The 16,077-nt window shown below is 45.7% G+C and overlaps 1 protein-coding gene across 2 annotated transcripts in view; it reads right to left on the bottom strand.

Moving 5' to 3' along the window:
• The window catches only part of cbfa2t3 (CBFA2/RUNX1 partner transcriptional co-repressor 3), a 54,470-nt gene that overhangs the window by 14,442 nt on the left and 23,951 nt on the right, over nucleotides 1–16,077 (bottom strand). For both annotated transcript variants that reach the window (XM_053493319.1, XM_053493320.1), the window contains exons 2-5: nucleotides 6,097–6,243; nucleotides 3,453–3,694; nucleotides 3,098–3,187; nucleotides 1,582–1,763 (exon numbers count right to left, since the gene is read on the bottom strand). In XM_053493319.1, coding sequence (XP_053349294.1) covers nucleotides 1,582–1,763; nucleotides 3,098–3,187; nucleotides 3,453–3,694; nucleotides 6,097–6,243 — 661 coding nt within the window. The remainder of the gene's footprint in view (nucleotides 1–1,581; nucleotides 1,764–3,097; nucleotides 3,188–3,452; nucleotides 3,695–6,096; nucleotides 6,244–16,077) is intronic.

Here is a 16,077-nt window from a genome sequence, read left to right as displayed (position 1 = left end):
TGTTTGTAGGGTGTTTGGTCGACCTCGTCATCTTACACCAAGCTCCATATCCCTCCTGAATTAAAAGTATTGGCACCCACCCCACAATGCTATCCATCCATCCGTCCATCCGTCCGTCCATCTGGGAAACTCAGAAGTCCAACTAGGGACCGTGGACGCCAATGATGATTAGCATTCTATTAATTCCCATTTTCCAGTACCCAGTTTCCAGTATTAAATGGAGTACAATATAACATTCTGTCAGCATTACCGATTGCGGTTCTTTTGAAATCTTTAAAACAAATCAATTAAAATTCCTCAAAACGCCCCCAATGCGATTGATTCTTCACCTGGATTCATTGGACACATATTAGAACCGTAAATCAGAGATGCACGAACAAAAACAGTCCTCAAAACGGTTCTAGAATCAGTTCCAATTAGATCGAACCAGTTAATGCACTCTGAGCCACTTTGAGGAAGTCCAGACCCAGTAGCATTCTACCCTCAAGAGCTACAATCATCAGTAAGTACTTGGGTACAACAGGACACTTCAGCCTTGAAGACTGGCATCTGCGTTCATTTGCATTAACTACTGAAAATGGAAGGAACATGAAAAGGAGTGTTAGTTTACAGACTCTTACAGTGTTGTGACACTTGCAATCGAAGTTCTGGTGTATCAATCGTCCTTGAGATGTTTCTGCAACTTGAATGGAAGTCCATCAGTGCCTAATGGAATTCCTCGAACATAATTATGAAAGGGGAGGCATGGTGGATTAGTGCTTAGCACTGTCTGTCACCTAACACCTCCAGGGTTTGGGTTTGATTCCCGCCTGGTGTCTATCTGCATGTTCTTTCCGTACTTGCTGGGTTTTCTCTGGTTTCCTCCCACATCCCAAAGACAAACATATAAGGCTAATGATGTTCCCAAATTGCCTGTATTGTTTAAATAAGCGTTGGAACCCCCTCTACGATGTACCCCGCCTCGTGCCCTACAGTAAGTCTCCTGGGATACGCTCCAGGCCCTCTGCGCGACTCTGTATACAGGATAAAGCGGTATAGGCAATGAGTGAGTAATCAGGAAAAGCAGACACCTGTCTATATAAGGTCTGATATACTGTGAGTCGTGAGGTTGAAAGAATTACCTGTAGAGCTGCGAGATATGATTGTGTCAGGACTTAGATTTGGGGAAGGATACAAGAGAGCACAGTAGCCTTCATCATTCTCAAATGGATGAGGTTTAGAGACAGGGACAGCTAAGTGGTAAAGGCATTGGACTAGCGTTCGGAAGATCCCAGGTTCAAACCTCACGACCACCAAGTTGGGCCCTTAGCTGTAACAATCAGTAAACTGCTTGCACTTTCCCACTCGCTCACTCCGTGTTCTCCAACAGCTCCGATAACTTACTGGTGTGTATGTGGGTGACGAGAGGGTTATGATGACATTTACAGTACCCATCTGTGTTTCCACTCTTCGTCTGACTGTAGAGATATTTATTTGGAGAAACCGGTTTACAAAGAGTTGGAGGAAAAACGGCTGTGTGTTCACCGTGGGTGGGAGTAAACAAGCAAGTGTGTGTATGTGTGTGTGTGCGTCTGAACGTACCTGTCTGGCGTTCTCCTCTTGCCGTGCTCGTTGAGCTCCAGGAGGATCTCCGAGGAGTCGAGCGGCGAGTTGGCATTGGCGTCCAGCAGCAGCTGCTCATGCTGTGCCAGGTACTGAGCGGGGGTCTGTTTGGCCAGACGGGCACAGTGCAACAGCTCCCTCTGCAGGAGGGGCAGATTGGCCTGACCAGAACACACACACAAATATAGAAGGATGAATATAGACGTATACATAAAAAGAAATTGTAATATAAGAAGAGTAGAAGGAGTGCCGTTTTACAGGTTTGCTGTTTAAAAAAAAGGGGAAGGAGCGAGTGGTGATGTTGAAATAAACCAGAAATCATTTCTGGCCCACCATGTAAGAGCGAGAACACCCTCCCCTTCCCTCCCCTTCCCTCCCCTTCTCTTCCCTTCTCTTCCCTTCTCTCTCCTTCTCTCTTTCTGACAGTGTGACACTCTGCAGCTGTTACAGATGTTCAGGCCTCTGTGAATGATGTCCTGGATGCTGCCAGTAAATCTGCCTTTTGGTGAAATATGGGCTCACACACACACACACCACACACCACACACACACACACACACACACACACACACACACACACATACACACATAGTGTCTGTCCACACTAATGCACGTCCAAATAAAAAAATCCTGAATGTGTGTTGTGGTCACTGGAACCCACAGGAACTCTAAAAAACGCTTGATGACAGACGCAAACAAAAAAATCTGCTTTCTAATAATGATGATAACGTTCATGTCTTGGTTCTTAGATTTTGCAAAGAATTGACTCATAATATACTCACTCATCGTCTATACGGCCTTATCCTGTAGACAGGGTTGTGTGGGGGCTGGAGGGGCTGTGACCTAACCCTGGCCTATCCCAGGAGATATAGGGGGGTACACCCTGGACGGGGTGCCAATCCATTGCAGGACACACATACACACACACTACGGGCAATTTGGGAGCGCCAAATCTACATGTCTTTGGACTGTGGGAGGAAAATCGCAGCCCCCGGAGGAAACCCACGGAACATGCACACAGACCTCGAGACGGGAATCGAACCCTGACCCTAGTTTGCTAAATCAAAATTCCAGTTTTTCTCAAGAGTGCGATTGTAACATGAAGTCTTTTTCTAAACACACCAGTTACTGTGTGTGTAGAGTGAAACTCTGCATGCTGGGAGGTGATGCTGATGTGGAGGCTGGAGATTTAAAAAGAAAAACGATTCCTGTCCTGACACACGCTGAGGTCTGTTTTCTCATCTCCAACTCCCTCGCTGACTCTTTCTCTCTCTCACACACTGCCTGTGTGTGTGTGTGTGTTTGTGTTTGTGTGTGTTATCTGATTCTGGCCGTCATCCATCCACCCTCCACTTGTTCATCACTCTGCCTGTGTTTCAGAATTTTCCCCATATGGTGTGCCATAAGGAGCGGCTCTTCATGCGAATGTGTGTATGGGTGTGTGTACGTGTGTGTGTGTGTGTGTGTGTGTGTGGGGGTGGGTGGGTGCTCTCACCTTGAGAAAGGGGATGACAAAGGGTCGAAGAGGGAAGTTGGTGGCCTCCTGCAGTTTGGAGTGAAACTCCTCTATGGTGAGAGTCGAATTCTGACACACACACACACACACACACGCACACACACACACAGGAGACTATTTAATGAGGAAACTTCTACACACATGCATAAAGGAAAAGAAGTATTCATACTTGCATTACATATCTTAACAACACACACACACACACACACACACACACACACACAAATAAACAAACTCACATACTCAGTCTCAAAAAGACAGAACGCCACACTACCCCCCTCCCACGGCCTCCCTGTTCCCAAAACCCACACACAACACACACACACACACTCACCACGAGTCCGAGCACCAGGCTGCGCACCCTCTCCCCTATCTCGGGTGAGATGTCGTTGCCGAACTGCTGCAGGGTGGTGAGGAAGCGTTTGAGTTTGCAGAGCTGCCGCGCTCCGCACGCCGGCGGGAGCTGCTGTGTGGGCAGCGCCGCTGTGGACGAGCCGGCCGGCCCATTGCTGAAGCCGTTGGGGGTGGACGGTGCTCCGTTAAGCGCGGTTGGCGAGTGGCTGCTCCCGTTCAGCACTGCGGACACACACAGACACGCTGGGTTACAGAAGCCTTCGTCGTCCTCGCCCTCCTCCCTCTCTCGCTTGGCTCTGAGCGGCACACGCATGCTGAAAAGAGAAAACTCGGGCACTGCGGGCAACTCGACACAGCGCCTCATCGCCGTCTGAGAGTGGCAGCATGTGTGTGTGTGTGTGTGTGTGTGTGGATAAGCATAACGCACTCACTCACACACACATGCACATACACTCCACCCAGACACTCACAGGGACACAGCTATAAGAGGAACTTGTTAAAGAGAAGTCTAAAATAGCACGCGTTGGTCGGCTTCCTCCAGCAGGTGTGCGGCTAAATCGGGACACCCGGGAGCAAGAGTCGCAGTTTTAGGGTTTAGCCTTCATCTCCTTATCCCTGTGTATCATTTTTTTTTTTTTCCTCCTTTTTTTCCCTTTTTCAGAAGAATGGACATCACAACACAGCAGGACGGCCTCTGCTTTAGCCACTTCGGCCAATAAGAACCCACGGTGACACAGGTGTCACAAATGCTTTAAACGTCCTGGACAGTTCCTTATTCTGCTTTATGCTTGATTTTAAATTATGACGTCTCCAAGTGACATCTAATGAATGTCCCGGTGCGGTCACGTGACAATCTGGGAATTTGTATAGCGACATGACATCATTTCCAAATTGGTGGTGTGCCTGGGTAGCCTTTTCTAGTTGATATACAGTACTTTGTAAAACTCTTAGGCAGCATATTATCTCTAGTACAAATATTGTTATATACTGTATGTTTATCAAGTCTGTAATATTGTGTAAAAAAAGGTACAAAACCATACAAAATGCGATATTTGCATGCCTCTAAAGAAAGCAGCATGTTACATAACATCAGTTTTCAGATGGAAACCAAAAAATAAATGAATTATGTAGAAAGTTATATTCTCCAGCATGCTCAGTAAAACCTACTGTAACAGCAGTGTTCATGTTACTACAGTACTCTGCAAATGTCTTATGTAAAAGAATTCAATAAAAGACATAAAAGAAACGGAATAACATAAACACTGTCGATATTTGGTGTGAATACATATTCAGTAGTGTTAGATACAGATGTGTAAGGTTTTTATAAGTAAAACAGCTGTTAGGTTTTACTGAGCGTGCTAGAGAAGATCCAAGAGTTCTTCTGTCACACCTCTTTTAATTTTCATGCAAAACATTCATTTTTTTTGTTCTTTTCATGTGTTCAGCACGGTGGTTTAGTTAGTGGTTAGCACTGTCGCCTTGCACCTCCAAGGTCCGGGTTCGATTCCCGCCTCTGTGTGCATGGAGGTTGCACGTTCTCCCTGTGCTTGATGGGTTTCCTCGGGGCACTCTGGTTTTCTCCCACAGTCCAAAGACATACAGGCTATGCTAGTTGGTGTTCCCAATCTGCCCATAATGTGTGTAAATGTGCGCCCTGCGCTGGATTGGCACCCCATCCAGGGTTTTACCCGCTGCATGCAATAATGTATATCTTGGGGCTTGGCTCCCGCGACCTTGTATACAGGATTAAGTGGTATAGATGATAAGTGAATAAGTGTTTTTATCTGAAACCTGTCTTAACCAGGCATGCAAATTTTATTATTATTAATTACTAAGCACTAAGCAAACAATGTGAAAGTTTTTTTTTTTTTTTTTACATATTTTTTACATACAAAGATTTGTACTAAATCTTATGTAATGATAAAGTACTGGATATTACATAGGCCTTTTTCAACTTAAACTAGTTTTCAGGGGAAATAAACAATTTCTTTACTGGAGCTACAAAGGCTAATTAGGATAAGATAAGCTTTCAGCACGCGTGTCTAAATCATTCAACGTTCGCATCTTCAGTATGTCAAGCAAACCTGCTTGTGTAACACTTCATGACACACTGACATCGAAAAAAACCCCACAGCAGCCATCTTGAAGCAGGAATAACTTCCTGACGTCACACAACTTAACGCACAAGGGTACAGTGTGTACAGTTTGCAAACACTTTGTCTATTATTTCTTTAAAACGAACTGGTTACATTTAATAAAATAGCCGTGTTTAATCTCTGCGTTCCAGGCTGCACACATGCGACTCCATCATGTGACGGTGCACTTGTGCTCTGCTTTTAGTGGCGAGCGGCACGAACAACAGGTGAAACAACACAGCCTGGCATTGCTATATAGGGTAGAGAGATGTGTCCGGCTATGCTAGAGAGATACACCCTTGCTTCGAGTGCAGCCTGTAAACACACCTCACACACACATATCCAGCCGATCAAATGTCTTCTGTTGTACTTTAGTTATTACATGAACGTGTTTGGATTTCCACAAGTCTTAATCTTACACAATACTCCGGTTGTTAGTGGTAGCGTTAATGCACCATATCTCAAATATGTAAGGTGAGGTGTACTTACTGGTAGTAGGCGTGAATGACGCATTGCGATTGGCTGCCTGGCTCACTGCAGGTGGTGGAGGTGGCATTGTAGGCGGAGTCGACCTGGGCTGGGTTTTCACATCGGCTGGTGAATCTGGCATTGTTCCGTGCTTTGTTTCAGTGCTACCTGCAAGAAGAAAGTGTGCTTAGAAATGAGCTGAACTAAAACCCGAACACCTACTTTATACAATATACTATATACAATAGTCATGTAGACGCTATACGGATTCCACATGGACATGGATCTCGATGTACAGTACATACGCATGTACCTCCCAATTCCCGCCGCAAAACAGACAAACCATACTCCCCAAGTCTTCTTAACCATTTTCTTGGTCCATGTGTAAGTAAAATTTCTAATCTGCTCATCTCTTTTTGTGACATAAACATTGCAAATATGGTTATCGTGTTTAAATAGAACTATATCAGAATTGTCAGTAAACAAACCCGTTCTCCATTCTCTGGTTCTGATTCTGACAAGGGAGGGAGTGTAAGAAAGAATATATGAGTTAACATGTACACGATCAATCCCAAAAAAATTAATCTATGTAATACGCGTAAATATTAGAGAAGGGGATCAACAGGTACTGCCCGATACGATATTATCACGATATCTAGATGACGATTCCATCTGTATTGCGATTCCATAAGTATTAGTAAGATTTCTTAATATCCAAGTTATATATTCATTTTTTGGCCTTTGTTACAATTAAACAACTAAACAGAAGTCCAATAATTCACTCAAATACAACACAGGACGTTGCGATGCCTGCCAATGTTTGAACAGTTTATAGTGCACTGCCTGTAGAATTACAGAGGAACTGCAGCATTTTACCGCCTCAAATGTAACTTAGATATAAATCAAAATATTATTTATAAATTAAAAAAATCGATTCTGGAGTCAGTACGTCGATACACAAAACGCCACACAAAAGAATTGTGATAAATAACTCGATCAATTTCCCCCCGTCTCTATTAAATATTACCAAGACAATGTATCCAAGTAGAAGAAACATTAAGCAAAAACAAACCTCTGTTACATAAATGTAAAGAATGTGGGTCATCGTGTACTGAAAATCCTGCCAGAAATTGCCATGAGATCTAACAGCTTAACTCAAAATCTTGCCCACGCCTTATGGCAGAGCAGATGATGTCATCGCTCTTGTCTTCCAGTGCTTCACTAATGGACGTGTCTTCATCTTGAGCCGTATGTGGTTCCTAGCTTGCAGTACGGCTATGTAGAACGTGTCGAGGCTCTGCGGGTAAATACGCTTCGCTTGTGTTGGAAACATCGTGTAGCACCTGTTCTCCTGCTCAGCTGCTGCTGACGGGATCCCTCACTGGCCCCCTGCAAGTCCTTGCATTGCCATCAGTGTCCTCCACCCTCTGACTGCCCCCTCTTACAAGAGCTTGACTGTCAGTGACAAGTGCAGCTGGATCTGCTGCTGTCCATCACAGAGTTTATATCCTTCACCATACACACCTCTATCACAGAGTACATCTCCAGCACAAGGGTTCCCATCCATCACATTTTCCCTCCACTGCAGAAACAATACGAATACCTCCATCAGAGTGTACATCTAATCCTGGTTTACTGCTGCGATACAATCAACAGTAGAGACACACCATCCATTAAAGAGTCCATATCTGTGAGCTCAATTCTCCAGTTTACATTCTTTAAGAATGTCTCTATCAAGAGTCTATATTTGTCATCCATTCAAGATCCAGATCCTTTAAGTTCAGTTACAGATGGTAGCATTACAGAATTTACCTCCAGTCTCTATCATTTATTTCAACCTCATCACAACCAGATTTTGGTTGATATTCTTCACTATTTTACTCTGCTGTACACAGTAGACCCTCTACATCTCTTCCTCAAACCTCATACAGAACCAACTCTTAGACAATGGAGCCTTCTTCAAAGTCAACATCCATCTCCAGCATAAAGATCTTCCCTCAAACATTCAGGCTCTACATCCAATATGGAAGTCTACCTCAATGGCAAAGCCTCAAGCACATGAGACCTCTACACAGAAGACAAAGTTATCACCAGACTGCATCCTAACCCCGGAGTCCATGTTGATGCTGAAGCCATCTGATGCTGGCGTTCATCTGGCTTGAACGTTTGGATCCCAAGCTATTGTCCACACACACACGCCGTGGCAAAGCCACACCCGGGCCTCTTCACTTCCAGGAATCATCAATGTGACAGGAGAGAGACACTGGAACAAAATCGAGATAAAAACCAACTCAAACAGCCTTGTGTTATCGCACTCCATAGAACAACCTTTGCACCTGATCCCTGCTCTTTCCTCCTGTTTTCAACCCTTTTTGCTTCTAAACAAGGGCGTACCCACTCAATCACCCTGCCTACACTGGTCAGGCGCTATCACCTTTTCCAGGGGTAAAAAGGGCAGCTTAATCACCTGGCAGTTTGTCCTCCTGACCCCTTTCCTCCTCCACCACTTCACAGGAAGAGTTAGTCCAGTTCCTGATAGAGTATCTCTGAGTATCTCGTGCACAGTCTGTCAGCATGTAAATCCGGTTGAGAGACATGACTGCTGCTGGTCACGGGTGCGCGTTCAGAGAGAGACGCAGGTTGAAACTCATTAGAGGGGAACTACAGAATTTAGACAGATGGTATTGCTATCAGGGCTCATAAACAGACAGATCTTATATGTTTTTGAGTCTACTGTATGCCTGTGCAAAAGAGTAATGTGCAATGATGGGACACTAAGCATGCTTGAAAAAGGGTGCAAATACTTATTTCAATTATGCGTGTGTGTGTTTGTGTGTGAGACTCTCCATGAGCATGTGTCGAGCAGCAGGATTTCTTTCAGGCGCCTCTTGTCTCAGTCCAGTCATTCACTGTGGATCAGCTGCCTTCTACTCCATTCGCATGTCACCTTCCACTGGGTCAGCTAGGCCTCTGACATACCCTCCTCCAACACACACACACACACACACATGCTCAAACACATGCCTGGACCGTATGGTTGTCCAGCCCAGGTTCAGAGACATCCCCCATCAGCTTCCAGCCCTGATCTCCTATCAGCAGAACTGTCAAGTGCAAAAATAACCAAACATACAGGGTCACAGCCAAACCGCTAACAGGCAGATAATTAGTGCTCGACCTTACAGGGACAACAGCTGCAGTTGGCTGAAAGGGTACGAAAAAAAGAACTTCTGCAGGGAGACAGGGGGCACTATACACTCAACACTTCAGGAGACAAACAGTAGTAGCTGATTTGGTACTGCAGGCTTTCGAGATGCCTTCAGCCACCTGTGGTGCTTGTTTGCTTCGCTCTAACACACCTGTTTCAACTCAGTAGGTAATTATAAAGTCATTTGCGAGTTGACTCAGGTGTGCTAAAACAGGTAAAGTGCTGTAATGAGATACTGCAGGGCCACTTCAGGCTCTTCACTCTAAATCTTCTTGGCACTCGCTGCTGGTCCACTTAATACCCTACGCGTAAATCTTACGATCAGTATCATCTGACAGATGTCAGAAAAAACAAGTTTTTTGGGTTGATGTGCTCCATAGGAAGTTTTTAGAATGTTCTCCATCACCTTGTCTTAGGCCGGATTTAGCTCCAGAGGGAATCATCCCACACAGAAAGCATTTTAGTTACAGAGTGCCTTGACTTGACACTTGGTCTGGTATGAATATGAGAAAGTTGCAACCTAAACAGACTAATGGTTATATACTTTAATCAAACCATTTTTAGGGTTTATCTAAACTTTAATTGTATTGTAATGTAAATTTTATTTAAACATTTTATTTATCAGTTTATTTATTCTACTAGATCTATTTCTTCTTCTGTCCCAGGTCCGCGCTGGACGCGATTTTGGATAAGGAGGCGAAGACTATCCGAGTTGGATCCGGACCAGCGTTGTCTACTATCTGGGATGTTATTTTCACTTTTTTTTTTATCTGTAGCGTGTATCCTTTGTGTGTATGTCAAAAATTTTTGCTCAGAACTGGCTTCCAGCAAACATCAACTATGTTAACACAGAGAGCCAGGTCTGGGAAGCTTCAGAAAGGCGCCATGGTGGAATCACAGCCATTGACTCGAATGGAAGCAATCAATTCTGGCAACCTCACTGCGACCGGAATTCACCGTTCCTACTCTCAGCGGGTTACACTATATGTATCTTGCAGAAGAGTTCAGTTTAAAATTTTTACATAGATCTGTTGGATCAGCTTTCTTAAGATGATCTCCTCAATAAGGCTGAAATCTGGAGTCCCAGCATGGGGTCTAAAACCAACTGCTTGAGGTTAAATGCTGGTGGTAAATGGAGTGTTGTTAGATCTTGGCAAACGTACAAGAGTAAGGTGTTAATGTTGGTGTTTGTTGATTAATTCTGGGATAAATCTAACACCAAACATTGGTGTTTCAAGGTAAATGTTGGTATCTAATACACAATCATGTTTATTAAAAGTGCTTTGGCCAGTGTCTCTTGTTAAACCCATCGCAATTACAAACCGGATACTGTTACCAGACGATGCCCGGTATTATGCCAGACCTGAAGCCAGAGTTATCTGTGTTTCCTTTTGTAAATCAACACTAAATCAAGGATACAAGCTTAACGGTCGATTGTGCCAAGTTGTCAATCTTTTCTCCTCCAGATCCTACCCTTGGGATTGTGGTCCCTGTTAGCAGCGTATTTATTAAGAACAGGACCAATGCCCCTGGGCAATAAACAGAACAGGTGTTAGAGTTAATGCCCTTGCTGACAAAAATAGCCGCAGGCAAGAATACAGTATGCGTCGTGGACGGGTGCGTGGAGCACATTCTTTGTGCCATGGCCAAATGTAGGCAGGTAAAGCCAGACCTCTCTGTCCATCTGTCACCCAAGTCAACCCCATACTGGATCACCACTGAAACACTCTCTCTCTCTCTCTCTCTCTCACTCGCTCTCTCTCTCTTTCTCTTACACACAAGCACACACACATACTGTAGATGCACAGAGATGCTGGCATCCGTTCCAGCTAAATCTGTAACAACTTGAATTTTCCGTATAGTGAAATACCTCACTTGGAAAACAAATGATTTGAAGTAGCACTAAATAATAAATTGGTCTGGTATATAAGGACTAAGGGGTCACCTGATTCCTATGGGATTTTTCCCTGTGTGTGACTGATGCTGCAAAGCATCCTGTTTAAAACACAGCCCTTAATCGGAACCTAATTTGCTCCTGAGGGGGATCCTGAACCCCTTGTCTCTACTGGCAACTGCTGCATGCTATCCCAGGGGATTTTGAGAGTGTCCAAGCCTTGACTCTGAGGGCCTGAGCTCCCAACAGTTGAAAGACAGAAAGACAGAGATAGAGAGAGAGAAGGGGGACATCTGTCCTGCTTTGCCTTCTTGTCACTATCTACCATGGGATTACAGACAGCTGTTTAATCTGACCAGCTAAAGGACAGGGCAGGAAAAAAAACCACACGGCTCTGGATTTCACTTTAATATGGCCGCGATCTACATACTCCATCTGTGACCATCTGTGCTCCGACTGTGGCTAAGGACACGAAGATTCTCACCATAAGGAAGAAAACGAGAGTGAGAAAGAGAGAGAGAGAGAGAAAGAGGATGATGATGAAGTAACTCACTCTCTAGACAGTCTGAGTGTCTAAACCAAGCTGTCAATCATCATCACGAAAACATCTGACTCCAGCATGTTACAGCATCCCATAAACATGAATCTGGCTTATTTGATTAGCCAGTCTGGATCTGACCCAACCAAACCTGCTGCTCACACACATCCCCAACGCATACACACACTCAGGCACGCAGAGTTCTAAAGTGAAGTCACACTGGGAGATCAATAAGCTGAATGGATCTACTCCGGGTGTGATGAGTTTGTAATGGACCTCCTGGAGCTCCGTAGTCGTGTGTATAATTCTCCAGTAATGACGTTGCGCCGCTTCGTCAGCCGATCACGCCGTTTTTGGGCCACTACGGAGGAAACCCGCAGTTATTTAGTGGCTAAAACAGACCAATTTGATGTTCCTCACTTTGTAATTCAGAGCTATTTGTGGAGCTTTTATAGATCGGCAGACATGTGCTTTTTTACCGAAGCAGCAACAGAAACCATTGTGTAATGACAAGGCTTTAGAAAAGCGGGATGCCTGCTTTTTTTCCCTTCTTTTTCCCGACGTGTGCGTTGTTTGTGCTGCCACTGGCTCCCATTGGCTTCCCCGCTCACTGCGTGCTACGTTCTGTACCTTTTGACTTCCACACAAAGAACGCTTCTACTGCCTGTCTTTCTGGCTGTCTCCCCCCAACACATACACACACACCCTTCACCATATGTGTTCTCTTATCCCCTCGCTCCCTCCCTCTCTTCCTCTCTCTCCCTCTCTCACTTTTGCTTGCCCGCTCTCCCGTGCTCTGTAATTCCCCCAGTCTCCAGGAATGCTGTTGTTTTTAATTTCTTCCAGCTGCTCTGGCACTGTGCCCGACCGCCTGCCTTTCCACATCTGCTCCCCGTCATGCCACACAAACACGGGCAGCACATCAAAACAGCAGGATCTTAGCCGTCCGCCTGGCTGACACCGGGTACCCCTGAACCCATTTTTCCACCCTTGTCCCTATCTACTGTATATACCCCCCTCCCCCTCTGCCCCCCAGGCTGTTTAACCCCTGCATATACTGTGTTTAAACACGGTATACCTCGGGGTATTTGTGTGCTCCGAGGCTGTCTCATTCAGAAGTCGTTCATTAAACCAGTTCTCGGACCAAGCAGATTCCTGTTTTTGTCTCATTTCTGCAACTTAAGCTAAGTGACATGCTGATCTACTTCAACTAGCTAGGTTATTCTTTGAACAGTGGCTAGTCAGGGTCAACCGCTGAACACAAACACTGCAGGATATTTCCTCATCCAAATCTCAAATCTCAATTGATCAGCAGCATATGATGCCACCGCTATGGTTCCCTGGAACCTCATACCAGGGCAAACTTCCCTGACTGCTAAAACGCTGCTAGCGCGGCAGTCTCCTTGTTAAAAAGAGGCTAAAAACCCGTGTTCCTGAATCTGTTAGCACATGGTCGATCCATATAGAAGCTTTATTTGTTCATGGCTGAATAGCGTGTTTCTCCTCCAGCTGCCGATCTGTCTAATGATACGGCAGGAGGGACATCTGCACGCTGTGAGCCCGGGCCACCGACCTCAGCTGAGCAAATATGTTTAGCGAAAATAAACATCAAGATAGCAATAAATGCTAAATCAAAAGACGAACAGACCCCAGAGAGAGAAAGAGAGAAAGAGAGAGGAAGCATGTTTGTGTGTGTCTGCGCATGTGTGTATGTGTGTGAACCAGAGCCTCGGAGACAGCCCGAGTGCAGCGACGTGTGTGAGAAAAAATGCCGAGGTCATGCAGGGCAGCGCAAATGTCAGACAGCAGTAGAGTGGGACATGGAACAGCATGGGGACCCAGCCAGGACCCACAATGCACCGGCGCTGCGAGAACGGGGAATTCAAAATTCTCAGATCACACGCTCTGCATCCGGATGTCGTGTATTTACGCCGTGATCAAAACAGTCTTTTTTTGTGACAAGCATTTTGGGTCGCATTCAAGATAAAGTCTGTCTAATTTAGAAGACCGCATAAGGGACGGGTTCCTTTTAGGCTGGGACATGTGACGACAAGAGCATCATCACGCTTTTACGTGTGACAACAAGGCGAATGGGTTGAGTCCTTCTTGTCTCGTCTTGGATGAAAAGCAGCCATGAGGCATACGGTTTGTTTCGATGCTGAAGAGTGCAGCGTGTGACGTCTTCTCCTGGGGTGCGATTACATATGGAGCGGATGCACGTGATGGTATAGAAACCTGTGAGAAAGCATTAGGCAGTTAACATGATATAAAAACTCTGAATCTGTGTGTCTAATCTCCCACCCGAATGTCTTCAGTGTTTTCTCTCCGCATCGTGTCTGATGGTTGTCTCCACCATCTGTTCCCTGCAGGGTCGACTGTGAGACAGCCGCACCAAGTCCAGCTCTCCCCAAAAAGGCTTGAGAGACAGAGAGAAAACTTCCTTTTCTGATTTTTTTCCCAGCAGCTCCTAATAAAATCCAGATGTTGTGTGTGCGAGTCATTCCCCCTTCCCAGCTCCACCGCCCCGCCTCCCTCAGGCCCAGTCGTTCCTAAATAAAGGAAAGTATTTGTGACATTCGGCCGCGGACGCCCGTGCCAAGAACAGCTCCCCGAACGGGTCCATCTGGAGAGTGTTAGGACGGCACTGGGCACTCGCTACGGACGCGGGGAAGACACGCTACGCAAACACACACTCGCACACAGTGAGCTGTTGTTTTCTGTGCTTGTCCTGATGTGAACCAAACGTACCTGTGATGTGTTTTGAGGTTTCAGTCTACAAGCTCGCACTGTTTTACGCCTCACGAACATAAACCTGCGTGTGTGCGTGCGTGTGTGTGTTTTCTCTTCTCGGTTTTCCCCGAGCGTGTTCACGCTGTGTGGAGCTTGTGTACGTCTTCAGGCCCACCATTCAGAGGCTCCAATAAAGAGCTCTTGCACACCTGAGCATCAATAACTGTCTCTCTCTCTTACACACACACATACACACACACAGAGCCCAGCAGCCACCTGGGGACCGGGAGTACCGCAGGCACACCGACACATCTGCCAAGTAACACACACACAAACACACACACACACATACAAAGTAAGAGAGTAGAGGTTGTGAAGACGTGAAACGAGGACCCGAGGTACACTGGGAACAAAGCACACGGGACACAAAGGAAGAAAAGGAAAGGAAAGGTGATGATGCGTGTACTTCTGTCAGAGCGTCAGGGTCAAAAGATGCAAACGCACTCAGAAAGCGTCTGCCACGGAGGAAAAGGACTAAGGCGTAGATCCTGTTTCTCCTGTCAACTCAAACATTTCCTAGTACTTCCTCCACACCTCACACACTCGGTTCTTACACCTCAGCGTAAACACACGAGGCTCCTCCGTGGTATGAAGGATCTGTTGTGAGACTCGGTGCTCAGTTTCGACACCGAACACAAAGGAGCATTTATAAAAATGTGTATTACAGACACGACCTTCAGGAGCTTAAACTGCTGTTTAACAAACTGGGGTGTTCAGGTCAAACCAGGACTTTTGATTGTACAGAACAGAGGTGTGAGAGTTCTAAAAAAACCTCCTTGTATTTCTCTATAAACTCCCCTGATACAAGAATGCTACGTGTTTCACTAGTGCTTGGATACCATCAAGGTAAAAAGTTTTCTCAGAGCCATGACCGGACTGCCTGCTTCTTGTCTGAAGCACTGGCCTCCCAGGAACTCCTTTAATTGACCAAACATGTGCAGAAGAAATGGCTTGCAGAGAGGTTAGGACTATATGGGGGATTTGGCAATAACTCTGAGTCACTTCGTCATTCACAGACGTACGGGCTTTCTTAAAACCTTTGCGGCATTTAAATGTGATGAGTCTCATCGCCGTACTGTGTCTATTTTACATGTCAATCAGTTTTACTCCTTCATCCATGAGAAAGTTTGACTTGTGTTTAGGGATGAGTTTCGATTCCGCTGCTGGGATGAGACGAACATGTGGGACGAGTGCTGTCCAAAACACTGACAATTCCTGGAAGGAGGCTGTGCCGCAGTCCAGTTTGCTTGAATTAGTGCTTTTCCCGCTTGCTACTTCCTGTTTATTTCTCCACCCGGCTTGTTTGGTGGAGAGCTGCAACGAGGCCTGTAGAGTTACACATTAAAGAACTACTGGAGGAGATGGCAAAGTGGAGATCCTGGAGATCCCCGTTCTGCGGGCCGAGCCGGACTCGAGCAATGCGGAAAGTCTGTCTGAGTGTGATCGGGAGCTTTGGCCTGGATTCCCCCTCACGCCCATATTACTTAAATTATGGGGAAAACTGGTGCCAAAAATTAGCGGCAATTGGATTCTGTTTACTCTGCGCTCTTCCACAAACAAGCTCCCCAATCAAAA

This window comes from Clarias gariepinus, chromosome 3 (assembly GCF_024256425.1).
Source record: "Clarias gariepinus isolate MV-2021 ecotype Netherlands chromosome 3, CGAR_prim_01v2, whole genome shotgun sequence".
NCBI lineage: Eukaryota > Metazoa > Chordata > Actinopteri > Siluriformes > Clariidae > Clarias > Clarias gariepinus.
This window is presented reverse-complemented; position numbering and strand designations above follow the sequence as displayed.